General features: G+C 45.1%; 1 protein-coding gene across 1 annotated transcript in view; it reads left to right on the forward strand.

The window, feature by feature from the left end:
* BRINP1 (bone morphogenetic protein/retinoic acid inducible neural-specific 1) overlaps positions 1-14,935 on the forward strand; it is a 198,301-nt gene extending 183,366 nt beyond the window's left edge. The window contains exon 8 of the mRNA XM_012664398.1: positions 13,336-14,935. Within this exon, the coding sequence (XP_012519852.1) occupies positions 13,336-14,476 (1,141 nt within the window). The 3' untranslated portion in view covers positions 14,477-14,935. The remainder of the gene's footprint in view (positions 1-13,335) is intronic.
* The last annotated feature ends 799 nt before the right edge of the window (positions 14,936-15,734 follow it).

Raw genomic sequence — 15,734 nt, forward strand, 5'->3', positions numbered from 1 at the left:
CATATCTTTCCCAAGTCCTGGGAAATGTTTTAAACTTATTTTGTTAAATATGCTCCCTGTGCCTTTCTTCATCTCTTATCCCTTCCCTCATGTAAATATTTGTTTGCTTAATGGTGTCCCATAAGTCCTGCAAGCTTTATTCACTTTTTTCATCTTTTTTTCTTTTTTATTCCCCTCTTACTGGATTGTTTTGAAAGACCTGTCTTTAAGTTCAAATTCCTTCCTTCTGCTTGATTTAGTCTGCCATTGAAGTTCTCAATTGTACTTTTTAATCCATGCATTGAATTCTTCAGCTTGAAGATTTCTGTTAAGTTGTCTTTTATGATATCTATTTGTTGAATTTCTCATTCGGATCATGAACTGTTTTCCTGATTTCATTGAATTGCCTAGCCACTGAGTTTTCTTAAGATCATTACTTTGAATTCCTTTTTAGGCAATTCATAAATTTCACCTGGAGGGGTGTTAGTTCTTGGAGAATTCTTGTGTTCCATTGGTGGTGTTATGTTTTCTTATTTTTTCATGTATCTTGTATTCTTGTGTTTATATTTGTGCATCTGCTGAAATAGTCACATCTTACAGTTTTACAGAGTGGCTTTTGTAGGGAGAGATTTTCACCTGCAGAGGGGTCCTAGAGTGTCATTTGGATAGGGTGCATTAGTTCTGGTTCTGCGTGGTTACAGTAGTATAGTTTTGTGCACCTTGTTCAGCTGTAATCAATGTCAATGATTGCTGCAGACGACTTAATGATCTAGTCTGCAGGAGTTTGTGGCAGCGGTGATGGCAAGGTAGATTATTAAGATTATCAGTGGCAAGGGCTTTAGGGGTCCTCTTGTTCTTATTTTCCCCACAGTGGGAAGGCTTAGCTGAGTTGAATATTTCTTGGTGTTGGGTCTAATACAGGCCACAGGGAATCCACAGTGGCACTGTGTTCAAGGACACAGATGCTTGAGTGGCTGTGGAGCTGTGTTCCTGGGCTTAGTGTCTTGTTGAACTACTATGGCACCTGTGACATGGATGCAGGTTCACTGTCTTAGGCATGGGTAGACACAACTCTCACCAAGCAGATGACAACGGCACTGCTCTTTGATTCTGAGGCACTCCTCAATAGCTTGGACTCAGAGGGCCAGGATGTAGCTGTGACTCTGATCGTTAGTGTCAGGGTCTGGCACTGGTATGGCAAGAAGGAAGGGATGTTCCAGAGACTCAGGCCCCAAGGAGCAGGGCACATGTGCAATGTGGGCTCCAGAGCCAACAGGGACAGTGGCAACTCAGACATCAGGAAAGAGGACACTGTGTAGTACTGACTCTGGACTCTGGACCCAGGACACAACAGTGGCCCAAGCTCTGTGAAACTGGGTGCAGTGGAAGCAAGAACCCAGGAATGGCAGGGTGCAGCTGCGGCTTGGGCAACAGCGTGTGGGAACAGTGCAATGTGGGCTTCACTCCCCAGGGTGGTGGGGCACCTCAGCAGCTTAGATTCCAAAAGGCTTGTCCATATCCAAAGAGGCAGCGTGCTGCAGCAGTTTGGCACAGATCAGCCAAGGCTATACTCCCCTGCAGGGGGCAGACCATGTGGGCTTGAACACCTAGGTTATGACTGCTCCCCTACGTCAAAACTCCAATTACCTGAGGACAAGATACCAGTTGGTTCAGGCACCAAAAGTACAGGGCTGCTCTGCCAGCTCAGGCCTGGCTTCTCTGCTGGGCTGGAGTACCTGGTCCTCAAGGGTTAGGGCGCTACATAGACTTGGGCACTGGTTTCACAGCTACTCCCCTGTGCCAGAGCTCCAATTCCCCGGGGCTGAGGCGCCAAGTTTGTTCAGGCACCCAGAGGTATAGCTGCTACACTGACTTGAGTGTGGCTTCTTTGCTAGGCTGGAGTTCCTGGTCTTAGAAGGGCAGGGTGTCATGGTCTCAGCTGCTCTCCTGGCCAAAGCTTCATTTCCCTGAGAGTGAGACACCAGGCTGATGCAGGCACTGAGGGTGCACAACTGCTTCACCCGCTCAGGCACAGCTTCTCTGCTGGGACAGGCTTCTTGTTCCTTAGGGATATGCGGCACTATGTGGTCTCAGATTCTAGAGTTATGGCTATTCGGCTGGGCCCACACTCTGAGTAGCCATGGGTGGGGCAGAGCAGCAACTGAGATGGAGGAGATGGACTGCCTCCTAGGCAGCTTGTTTTCATGAGGTAAGAAGCTGCAGCAGCTTGGCTGGGGAATTGTCACGGTGCAGAGCCTCAGGGATGGAAAGGTGCATTGGCAACTGGCCCCCAGAAAGGATGCACTCTAGCCATGGCCCCAGTTTCAAGAGGGCATAGCACAGCCACAGCTTGGGTAATGAGAGTAGGCTGAGGGGACACAGTGTGGGCCCTTCTCTGGAGTAGTGCAACCCTGCAAACTCCTGGAAACTCCCTAACCTGGGCCGAGGGACTGTGAAACCTTTTACCTGCAGGGATAAGTCCATCCTGGTTTGAGCTGATCCTGACTGGGAAGACAAGGTGGCGGAGGCCAGGTGTTCTGTTCCCTCCTCTAGGTGCCCATCACACGTTTCTGTGCTGCCCTGGGTTTCTGCCACTCCCTTATACACTCCAGTGCTCTCCTTTGCCTAAGCGAGTTGTTTGTCCATTGTTTTGGTCTTTTTTTGCAGGGTGTGGGGGATTAGCATTAGGCACCTATGGTCAGTCATCTTGCTGACCACAACCTGTAACACATTTCAGTACAGAGAGGAGTGTACCTGGTGAGGAAACTTTTTGTAATGTGAAATTGCCCTTTAAAACCTAATCAATCAAGATTGTTGTTTAGTGCAGTGGTCCCCAATCTTTTTGGCATCAGAGACTGGTTTTATGGAAGACAATTTTTCCACAGACTGGAGGGTGGGGATGGTTTGGGGATGATTCAAGCGCATTATATGCATTGTGCACTTTATATTATTATTACATTGTAATAGATGATAGAAATGAAATAAGTATACAACTCAGGTTTAAGCACCTTGCTACACCTTGCTACATGCTTCCCCCTAGGTGCACGTTTTGTTGTTTGTTGTCATTGTTTTTGTTGTTGCTTGTTGGTCTTGTCAGCTGGTTAAAGAGGGGAGAACGTCCCATAAGCTACTATTATTCTATTATTTGATGGGTATGTATATAGTGTGAGTACAAGAAGAGGGAAGGAAAGGGATTCTACTAGCTGCTGAGTATTCCAACTATGGAATAATCCCAAGTGTGCATTTCTAGAACTAGGGGAATACCGCAGGAAACAGCCACTTGACCCACTGTGAGATAGAACTGAGCTAAAACTCCACTGATCACCTGCTCTCTATAAACCCTTATTCTCACCGGTAGACCACAGTGACATGTTGCATCTCTTGGAATTAGTGTCAGTTCAGAGCCACTGTCCAAAAATCTTTGGTGAATGATATTATTTCCTTTACTCAGCACACAGTCATCTAGATTAAATGTTGTAGGTCCCTTTGGAAAAGGCTGGGAGAAAGATTAACAGTATAAATTTTTGGCAGTGCACAGGAGCCTTCCTCAAGGGGAAGATTCTGGTTCTGGGCTTCCAGGTACGAGTCGTGTGACCTCAAGCAAGTCATTTTCTGGGCTTTGTTTTCCATCTATCACGTGGACTGGCCTTGCCTAAGCATCTCTCAGCTCTGGGGTTCTGAAATTCTGTCACTCTAAACCCCTAGGCAGCTACTCCCAGAATAAATGGCTACTTTGATGGTCCCTGACTACTGATTTGTGTGTGTGTGTGTGTGTGTGTGTGTGTGTTGTGGGTGGGTAGGGGGGTGGCAAAGACTTATTCTAAGTGTGCATTAAACTGTCCAATTAAATAAGAGGTGCAAGCCCACAGATAACGCCAGGCTAGCTCAGGGCAGCTGCTGTCAGTCACAGGAGCCTACAAGTGCCCTTGCAACCATGCGGCGACGAAGCTTTCAGCTAAGAATATCTTTGGCATTTCTGTTCTATTTACGGACCAAAAAAAAGAAGGCAGTGAAGCCCAATACAGTGGCAACCCAAGAGCGTGCAAGCTCGGCGAGGGGCAGGGGGATGCGTGCCAGAGAGTGAGCTTCTCCATGAATGCTGCGCAGGGTTTATTTAAGCCAGCACTAGTAGGCATCTCTCCATTTCCATCCTTGTTTGTTATTCTGCATTTGTAGCAAGTAGGGCAACTGACTCACTTGGCTGACGTAAAGCAAAACAATAAGCATCTCCAGTTCCTTTTTTTGTTTTTAGTTTTTTTCTTTTTTTTCCCCCTCCGGGGCTCAGAAATGGCTTCCTGTTTGGAATAGAATCTGTAGGCTTGGGGGATTGAGTCAGAAATAGAACTAACTTCTTACGATTTCTGTGGATAGATCTCTTATCCTCCATTGGAGCCACCTCCCAGTCCCCTTCCCTATCTCCACCCTCCACCTCCCACCAACAAACTCACACGTTAAGTGGATTATAACCCCAGTGACATGACAAGTCACTAGTGATCATCTGTAAGTTACTTCTCTCTGAGCCTCCGTTTTTCATATTGTGAAAATGAAATTCCTGATACCCTCTCAACCCAGCCTAGGACACAGAGAAATTGTGAGAGTCAAAATTAGAGAGCAAACAGAAGAGCTTTAGAAAGTTTGGAAATGGCATAAAAATGCAGTATGTCACTGCCTTGATAGTATTATTCTGGTTGTTTTATAGGACAATTTGGGGGGAAAATCGAAGGTAGTGCGTACATATAGAAAGTGAAAACAACATAAATGTACAGAAGGATGAATTTTCACAAATTGAATTCACATATGTAACCAGCACCCAGATCAGAAACTAGGGCATTATCTGCACTGGACAAGCCCCCCTGTGTCTTCTTCTCAGCACTATCAACCTTCTCCCCGAGGGAATTTCTTTTCAAACTGCCTCAGCCACAATAGGTCAATTTTGCTGTTATATATAATAGTATGAACTATTAATACTTGTGTCTGGCTTCTTTCACCTTTTCAGTCTTCTATGGATTCCCCCATGTTGTTTTGTGTTGTGTCTCAGTCAGACTCAAGAGCTTTCCATTGTGTGAGTAGAGGTCTAGTCTACCACTGGTGGTCATTTGTACAGTCCCTACTTGGGCATTATTACAAACAGTACTGCAATTTTACACGTGTCTTTGGTGAACTTATATATATGCCTTTTTGTGGGGTATGGGCTAGGAGTGGAATTGCTGGGACATAGTGTATTCATAGGTTCAGCTTACTAAATACTTTAGTAGATACTTCCATTCTCCAGATTGGCTGAGGCAAGTTTCATCCCCACCAGTAGCAAAGGAGAGCTTCTGTTGTTTCACATCCTTGCCAACACTTAGTGCTTTCCATCTTTTTAATTTTATATTTTAATTTTATTTTAGCCATTCTGCTGAGTAGTATCTTATTGCAGTTTTAATCTGCATTATCCTGATAGTGAATGATGTGGAAATTCATTGTGTATCGGCCTTTTCCAATAGCCTCTTTTATGAAGTGCCTGTTCATATCATTTGCCTATTTTCCCTTTTGGTTCTATGACTTTTTCTCACTGATTTGTTCTTTCTGTATTGTCTTAGTCCACTCAGGCTGCTATAACAAAATACCATAGACTGGGTAGCTTATAAGCTGCAGAAATTTTTTCTCACAGTTCTGGAGGCTGAGAAGTCCAAGATCAAGGTGCTGGAAGATTTAGTGTCTGGTGAGGGTGTTCTGGTTCATCTTCTAGCTGTGTTCTCACATGGTGGAAGAGACAAGGGGTCTCTATTGTGCCTCGTTTATAAGGGCACTAAGTCCATTCATGAGAGCCCCACTCTCATAATCTAGTCACCTCCCAAAGTCACCACCTCCAAATATCATCACCCTGGGGATTAGGATTTCAACATATAAATTTTGTGAGAATGCAAACATTCGAAGCTTAGCTTGTATTATAAATAAAAACTTTTATTGGCTAGATGTCTTGCAAATATATTCTCTCATGGAGAGCTGTCTCTTCACTCTCTTCATGATATCTTTTAATGGATTAAAAAAATCTTAACATAGTCTTCTTAATCAGTTTTTTATGGTGAGCGCTTTTAAAAGATCTCTTCCTACTCCAGTGTCACAAAGGTGCTCTCCTGTGTTTTCTTCCAAAAGCTGTTTTGTTGCTGTGATTGTTGTTTTACTTTCTGTGTTTATATCTGCAATCCATCTGTTTTGATTTTAGGGTACAGAAGAGGTTAATTGTTAAGATTTCCTTTGTTTAATATTGATATTCAACTGACCCAGCAGCACTTGTTGAGTTCTTTCCCCCTCTGAGTTTTTAAGTCTATAATTACTGATTTCAAAGGGCCATTTACCATGCAAGCTAAAACACTAATATAATAGGTGTTTGAGAAAACACTATAGTTTGTTTTCCTGAGGGACAGTAGGCACCTATTATATGTCAGAAACTTTATATACATCATCTTATCTGAGCCTCAGAACAGCCTTACAAGGAATGTATTATTATTCCATTCTGTAGCTGAGAAAACTGAACCTTAGAAAGGACAAGCAATTAGCTCAAGGTTAAATAATGAGTGGCAGAGTTATGATTCAATATCCATTTTTTCTGACTCCAAAGTTCACATCTAGCTCTTTCTTCTGCAAGCATCGTGGGGACAGCATTCATTAGAACCGTGAAGAGTGAATAACCAGGGAGACGAAGATATTAGGCTATAATCAACTGGGCTGTTCTCATAACCAAGAAGAATATTTTTACCTGGGACATTTATAATGGTCATTCTTTGCCCTCAGTAATGATAATGGTTAATGGTCAGTCATTACTTCTTTTCACTGGAAACCTCTCAGGAATGTTGTATATTCAATTCTAGCTCTTCAGACAAAGTGCAAGGTAGGCATTATCCTCCCCCATTTGACAGATAAGAAAACTGAGGGTCAAAGAGGCTAGGTGACTTATGTAAGGCCAAACTGTCCAATAGTGGTAGAGCAGGGCCCAGTACTTATTTAACTTGGGCCCACACCTAAGACCACCCTGCTGCCCAGATTACTGATATGGACGGCCATTATTGCACTTCAGGGTTAAGGTCCTTGAGACTCCGATTAGCCCCTTCTTACAATTCATAGCCTTTCAGTGTGAGTCTCTCATTCCCCAACCTGATTCCCACCCAGGAAGAATAAACCAGTCTTGCTTCCCTCCCTCCACCTGGGAGCGGCCTGCTGTTTTTAGCCCTTCTGTCATCCCTAAGAGGCTTCTGGCGCCTTCCTTCACTTGTCTTCAACACCTCCATGCCCCAAAGCAAAGTGCTGAATTTGAGTATGCAGCTGATGTTGCCTGTCACCTCCTTCCAGACACAGAACTGTGTAATTGCAAAAAGTGTTCCATAATCCTCCCCAATTAAGCTCCTGACAACCTAATCTTAAAGACCCCATTGGATTTCTACATTGCTGCTCTCCTCCTTCCTCCCTCCTCCCCCCACCCCTGCCCTCCCAATAAGACCTATGGCCTTCATGCCACAATGCCAAACTAGAAAACGTCTTCAGCGTGGCGAGGGACCATAACATCTTCTTTTGGTCTTTTCTTCCTTATTATTAGGAGCCACTCGATGAGGCTCTAACATTATGTGAATGAATATCTGAGAAAAGGAAAAACGAGTTATTAATGCAATGATAGACACTCAAAGAGGGGAATGATTCAAAGCTAAATATTTATCTGGGAAAAATAATGAACAGAGTAGGTCCGATGGCTGATTATAATTCACGCTAGCACATCCATAACATTTCTGAGGCTTCTTTCAGTTGAGCCTCAAGCATTCTGACACCATTGACTTGACATATTCATTTTTTATCAGCGCTATTCCTTTAAACTACACACACACACACACACACACATACGCACACACACAGACACACACACACACACCGAGTCACACACAGCACAACTAAAAAGCAGTGTTTCACCAGAAACCTAAAAAACAACTGTTTGTCTTCCCAGTTTAGGTCTGTGGTCTATGGAATATACATTTTGTGGAGTCTCACAGAATTACTCAGACACCCATTACAATGTCAAAGAAATGCCAGGGAGGAAGCATGGGGCATAAATAAAACAATAATTCAGAACTCCAATTTTGTTTTTTTTTTTTTTTCATTTCCTCTCCACTTCTAAATACACGCTCTTGGTAAGCAAATGGGAGTTATGGATTATATCTTTCTATTTTAGCCTAGATCTCTTTTTCTCCCTCTCTCCTTGGCACTTGATTTGTATGATCTCCCCTAAAATGCCACTGGCCCGTCTCTGCATTCTCATCTTAAGCAAAACCTCCAATTAAAATCAGCAGGGAGTTTGCTTGAATTAGGAACCCCAGCCTGGGCTCCACAGCCGGGGGGTTCCGAAAGGGAGATGTGTACCTTTGAAAGCACTGATAGGAAGCCCTGGGTGGCAGAGCCTCCTGTCCTCCAAATGACGAGTGACTCCATGCTGTGTCACCAGGAGACCTGCCAAGTTGCCAGAAAATCCTGGCTGAGGCAAAGACAGAGCCTGCAGGGGGGCAGTGGAGGTGTTTCCATGGCCCAGAGCCTAGTTTCTCCTCCAGTCTGGGGTTTTACAGGGCAAGGAATGTACAGCAGTGGGGTCATTGAGAGATCACTGGATTTAGACCCAGAAATCCTGAACTCTAGTTTCCTCTGCCCATGCTGTGTGACCATCGTGAGTTACAGTCCCTCTCTGGTCTTCAGTGCCCTCATCAGTGCAATGTAAATCACAGCAGAGTCCTCTCTTGTGGGGTTGGTGTGAGGATAAAGGGATAACCACCGTGATATAGAAAGCACTCAAGAAACACTGATCTTCCACCTTAGCAACCAAGTCTCCATGTTCAGGTATAAACATGAGGGAGATGGGCTGGACATTTCCAAGGTTTCTTGAAGGTTCTCTGCTTCTGTGGTCCAAGCTGATTCATTTGGAGCCAACATGGGTGCATATCCAGCGTTTTCCAGTTTAGAAATGAAAAGGCAGTTCCCGAACCTCCTCTCCTTCCTCTGTCCTCCTTCCTCCCCTCCTCCCAGCCCCTATCAGAATGAATTGAAATCCCATCCAACAGAAAGATGCTGATTTAGATGTATTGGAGTTCAGCTCTTGCTGCAAATGGAAGACGCTTTGAATCCCTAGGGACCAAGAAAAGCATTTTGAAACCTGCTCCTCCCTGCCTCACACTGACTGCATTTCAGGGGGGCAGTGTCAGCCTCTGTGAGACCCTCCCCTCTGGAGCAGGCCTATTAAACTGCTTCTCTGTTGCCAGGGTTGAGGCAGCTGTCGCCAACTTGCTTGGGAAATGGTATTTATAGATAGCAGTCCCTCCTACCCCTGGTCCCCAGCCTCTTCCTATGCACTTGTCGGGAGCCACAATTATCTGTGAGTGGAGAAGAGGGACCGTGGCAGGTCCAAGGAAGTGAGGAACGTGATAATAGGCCCTTCACAATCTCAAACTTTTAGTGTTTTTCCATTATTTCCATTTATTTCTCTTCTTGTGGCATGCTTCCTTCTTCTTGCTAGCCTTACCATTATAATTTCACATCATGATACATAGAAGAAAGTGTACCAAGGCCAGAGGTAGAAAGGCTGGTATTTGAATGTAGAGTACCTTTGTGATCTCAGACAAGCTGCCTCACTTCTCACGGACTCATTTATCTTCATCTGTTACCCTGAGATGGTTTTAGGTACTGCTCAGGGAGACAGTATGAAGAAGAGCCTCCAGCACCACGCCTGGTATACAGTGAGTACTCAATCGTTGTAAGCCACAGATGCCCCTCAGCTGGTTTAGAGTGCTGCCTTCAATTCAGTCTTACATGGTTTATGACTATTAATGCAAGGTTTACTACTCAGAACGCTGGCTGGAGATGGAGAAGGTATAGGAGATTGATCTGATTGAGGCTGCTTCCTCATTATTGGCATTTGCTTGTATTAGAAACATACACGAAATGGAATGGGCTTGATTTTTGGATTCTATGCTTCACCTCAAAATGAAATATTGAAATTTAAAGGAAAGTTCGCTGGCCATTGGGATGAGGATTCACTGGTAACATTGCTCCCCCTTTCCAACTCCCCCCTACCACCACTAGCCTCTACAGAAAAGCAGGGGAATGGATGATGAGCCTGCCTTCCAATGGTGCATTCAATGTCTATATTCCCTGAATCTGAGAGTGATGACAGACGACGGCTTGGCTGAATTCCTCCGTTTCTATCCTACGCACTCTGATTTCATTCTCTCACATTCTCCCCCTCCAGTATCTCCTCCCGTAGCCCCTGCCTGGTCATCTGCTCTAGCTTTTTCTCCACCATCTCCAACACCGAATCCTTTTCTCCTCTCTTATCACCCATCCCCGTCTTCCACCCTTTTCCCCAGCCTCGCACTCCCTGCACCCCCTGAACACCACCTCCTTTCTAAGTCCTCTCGCTATATCATTAATGCCTTCTTTGATACAGCCCACAACCTCATGATTATTCCGAGGTCAGGAGATGCAGGTGCCATGCAGCTCGCGAATGCAGCTCAGAGGGCCTCTGTCCCCAATCCCTCCTGCTCGACAGGGATAGAATCCTAATTTGCCATGAGCCCCGTTGCTTATGGCAGCATCACCAGGAACTTTCATCCTTTTATTTCCCCCACCGAGGATTCTGAGAGTTCAGCCACAATGAGGCATTGATTCAAGGAGTGGGGGCTGTGGTCCCGACAAAGGGTCCCAATGATAAGACACGAGAAAGGGGGCGCTCTGCGGGGTTATAGAATGCCTTGCAGATGGGGACAGAGGAGCTCTAAATGGGGTACTGTCCCGTCACTTGGAGAGGGAGTGACAGGGGCAAGTGTGGGCCATTTGAAAGAGGCATTTTTGAAATGACGCTCTCGTCAGATGGAACCACGCAATCAGAGCCGTGTGGAGGGCCCCTGCAGCTCACAAAAATATCAGATGACTCACCCAATATTCAGTCAATGTTCTGGTTTGGGAGGTGGGAGCCACACAGCTCATTATTATTCCAGCCCCGTGTCCTGAGGCTGGGCCTGCTGCTGTTCTCCAGGCTGTAATAGGATTGGTCTCAGGAACAGAAACCGGGGAGGCTTGGAGCTGTGTGGGTGGATGGTATGGAAAACTAATACTGTGGTCGTGAGGGGAGGGGGAGGTGTTTGTTTTCCTTTTGGTTAATGTTAATGAAAACTATGAAGAAAAAATATTAATATGCTTTGTTCATTCATTGAGCGGACATTTATAGAGGCAGGCTCTGGGCTGGTACCTCGGGAAAGAGGGACCCCTCCTCTCAAATTGAAGAGCCTGGAGGGGAAACTGACAAGAAAACAAGGGGTTTCAATACAGTGTTTGGATGTTGTCAGGGAGGCCTCTTTCCCAGGGGTGTGGATGGTTCTGTGGATTTAAAAGGCACAGGGTTTCAAGGAGGCGCTAATTATTCCGCCATTTTCTCTTGGCTGATAAGCAACTCCTTTAGAGCAAGGCATGCTGGGAAGCCATTTCAACAGTATCCATTTTCAAATGGATATGACAAAATGGCTTTCCTCAAACTCCAGTGAGATAGCGGAATCCCTGAAAGTGTCTCAATACCTTCAAAGGAAGAGCTTATTCTCTGGGATAAGAGTACTTTTTTATTATTACCTTTTTCATAATTGCTCTCTGCCAGACTCTTCTAAGCACTTTAAATGTATTATCTCACTGAATCCTCTCACAGGCTCCCTAAGATGGGCTGTATTATCCTCATTTTAGATATGGATACTGTGGCTTAAAGAGACAAAGTGATTTGTTCCTGGTTACAAAACAGAGCTTTGAACTCAGCTCTGCTTGAGCCGACACCCATGCTTTTCAACATTTGGTTCTATCACTTAATCAGGCTCTTGGTGTTTGTGGTTTGGTGATTGTGGCTCATTAGTGTAAGAGAGACTCGATGGATTCTAACACTCCCTACCAGAGGGAGTCCAGTGCAAATCAGCTGCCATGTCCAGCTTCATAAAATGGGGATCAGAGCCACCCACACCGTTACCATCACCCTCTCTTGACTCTCACTTGATAGATAATGCAAAAGGCCATATCTATGTGCCAGGAGACTTCTCTACTCACTGGTTGTATGACGTTGAGTCCATCATTTCACTTCTGAACTTCCATTGCCATGTTTATAAAATAGAGCTGATAATCCCTTTGCAGGAATAACAAGACCTAACTTTTATGAAGCTCTGGTTAACTACCAAGTTTGGGGCTAAGCCTTCACATAAAAATTCATGTAATCCTCACAACAGCTCTGTGTGGTAGGGATGATTAGGAAGATGAAGGAAACTGCCCAGCATTGCCTCAGCTTGCACGTGGAGAAGCCAGGATTTTAGGCTATCTCTGACTGACCTCAAGTCCCAAGCTATTTTCAGGGTGTTATTCTGAGGCTCAAGTGAGAAAATGGGAGGGAATATATCCTGTGCAGGGTAAAATGTGCTAGACACATGTAAAGGATTATTGGTAGCATGGAAGACAGCCAAAAGATGACTTGCACAGAAATGAGGAAAGATGAGAGGCCTCTAAGCTGACTGCCTTACATATTTTTACCTATTCTTCTGTTGCTTTTTATCTGATGGAGTATCTGTCTTCATTGGAATGTTTCAGTGGCTGGAATCTGGGTATAGGCTTTGGTATCACTTATAGTGTTCAGGGGCCATGGTGGGAGACCCTAGAGATAAAGGTTGCAATGAATATGCCACTGAATTGAGAGTCTGGAGCTCTGGAAAAATGGGAGAAATAACTCGATTCTTATGTGTTTTGAAAAACCACTGTGAAGATCATGTAAGATCTTCACTATGGAAGCACTATCTGATTTCTTTATTATAAAATATAATTTGTTTTTGTTGAAGTTGTTGGATATTATATAACCTCATGGGAGGAATCTGTGAAGGGGGTTGAAACATTTGATGTGAGTTAAAAAAAATAACCCTTAAGGATTTTTCTGTTGCTGAGTTTTTTACAATGCTGTCATCTGGAGGGGGTATTTGAATTTAGACACTCTAATTTTCTGAATCAAACTTCTTCTTTGGGACTGTCGTGTATGGAATCATACAGCAGGAAGGACCCCCAAAGAACATTCGCTCTAACCCCTTCACTTTGCAGATGAAGACATTGTATGTTTGACGGGTAAAGTACAATGTCATTCCGCTGGTTGGTGGTATTAGGAGGAACTACAATGTAGTTCTTACAGTTTATATTCAGTGCCCTTCCTATCCTAACTGTTCTGCTCAGTCCTGTCACTCTTTGGGCCCTCCAATTTGCATTATCAGTTGGACAACCACAGCTCACAGCCCCACCCATGGTGGTAACGCTCTCCATTTTCCCTCTATCCCCCAGGACAATTCAGCAGTGGCTTGCAAGGGTCCAGTCGCTTCTCTACTGTAATGAGAATGGGTTTTGGGGAACCTTCCTGGAGAGCCAGAGGAGCTGCGTGTGCCACGGGAGCACCACGCTGTGCCAGCGCCCCATACCCTGCATCATCGGCGGGAACAACAGCTGTGCCATGTGCAGCCTGGCCAACATCTCACTCTGCGGCTCCTGCAACAAGGGCTACAAGCTGTACCGAGGCCGCTGCGAACCCCAGAACGTGGACTCGGAGCGGAGCGAGCAGTTCATCAGCTTTGAGACCGACCTGGACTTCCAGGACCTGGAGCTGAAGTACCTGTTGCAGAAGATGGACTCGCGCCTGTACGTGCACACCACCTTCATCAGCAACGAGATCCGCCTCGACACCTTCTTCGATCCTCGGTGGCGCAAGCGCATGTCCCTCACTCTCAAGAGCAACAAGAACCGCATGGACTTCATACACATGGTGATCGGCATGTCCATGCGCATCTGCCAGATGCGCAACAGCAGCCTGGACCCCATGTTCTTTGTCTATGTCAACCCCTTCAGCGGGAGCCATTCGGAGGGCTGGAACATGCCCTTCGGGGAATTTGGCTACCCACGTTGGGAGAAGATCCGTCTCCAAAACAGCCAGTGCTACAACTGGACTCTCTTGCTGGGCAATCGGTGGAAAACGTTTTTCGAGACGGTCCACATCTACCTACGTAGTCGGACTCGGCTACCTACTCTGCTGCGCAACGAGACTGGCCAGGGCCCCGTGGACCTGTCCGACCCCTCCAAGAGGCAGTTCTACATCAAGATCTCGGATGTGCAGGTGTTCGGGTACAGCTTGCGGTTCAACGCCGACCTCCTTCGCAGCGCGGTGCAGCAGGTCAACCAGTCCTACACGCAAGGTGGCCAGTTCTACTCTTCCTCGTCCGTGATGCTCCTCTTGTTGGATATTCGGGACCGAATTAACCGCCTGGCCCCGCCTGTGGCCCCGGGGAAACCCCAGCTGGACTTGTTCTCCTGTATGCTGAAACACCGCCTGAAACTGACCAACAGCGAGATCATCAGAGTGAACCACGCCTTGGACCTCTACAACACGGAGATCCTCAAACAGTCGGACCAGATGACAGCCAAACTCTGCTAACCTGGGACTCCTTGCCATGGACCTTCCCTTTTGTTGTACAAACACAATAGAACAAAACAAAGCAAAACAAAACACAACAACAAAAAACCCGAAAAATTTGTAAAATGTAATTAATATTCAAAGAAAAGGAGAAAAATCTTCATTTGTTGGAAACTAAAACGTTTTAGCAACTGTATAAAACCGTTGGGCATGTTTGTTATTTCTATACTCTGTCATGAAGAAGGGGCTCAGCCTTTTGTGGAGCTTTGAGGGAGTTGCTTCTTAGGCCTCAGGTGCTGTATTGAGGGGGGAGAAGGGAGAGAGCATATGCAATGAATTGTAGAGATCTCTGCTGTGCAGGTGCTAAGATTAAACACTAAAATGAGAGAGAGATATATGTAATGTACAACTGACACTGCCATTTTTCCTTGTGGGAGGAAATGGACATAGATAAAGAAGATATTTCTTCGGTTAAGATTTCTTCACTCTTTATGCTTAATTCCTTGTGGTTCTTTTGACGCATTCTCACGCAGGGGTGGGGATACAATCACACTGTTATTGTACCCATAGGACTTCTTTCATCCTGAACACACTAACACTGACGGAAGCTGGCCAACAGGTGGGATTGGAAGGGGATACATTCACATAATCATAAGACAATAAGTAATCTTGAATATCAGCTAGTCACCCCCTTAGTTTGGGAATAGATCCAGAGAGGAACGGCATGCCCATTTTTACATCTAGAGTTACTGACTGAATAAGGTCTCAAACCCCACATTATAACTCCTTGGCAATACACCTTTTTCCACATCATGATGGCCACTTTTGTATTTTCTCTAACAACAAAGCTGCCAAGGGGTAAAGTATTAATATTTTCCAGTCTGAGGTTGTTTGGATAGATTTTGTGTGTGTGTGTGTGTGTGTGTGTGTGTGTGTGTGTGTGTGAAGAAATGCCTCCCACCTACTTCCTATTCTCCCCCAAAAAAGTAGTTTCAGATTTCTCAGAAATTTTTTTCATATTAAAGATAAAGTTTAGTTTAAATAAAATCAATGACCAAAGTAAAGTCAAATAAGGTAAGTTTTAGTGTTGCATTCATTGGTCTACCAGACAGATTTTTCTAAGGAAGTATCTAAAATATACACATATATATATATCCTTTGATTAACTCGTAATACATGTGCACATGCACACACCTACCCCTCCCCCCACAGTGATATAAACACTGCCACTTTCTTGGCACCTGTGAAAGGTGAGAAGCCTTGTGAGGGTCTTGGGGGT

Source organism: Propithecus coquereli, unplaced genomic scaffold (genome assembly GCF_000956105.1).
Source record: "Propithecus coquereli isolate 6110/MARCELLA unplaced genomic scaffold, Pcoq_1.0 Scaffold89, whole genome shotgun sequence".
NCBI lineage: Eukaryota > Metazoa > Chordata > Mammalia > Primates > Indriidae > Propithecus > Propithecus coquereli.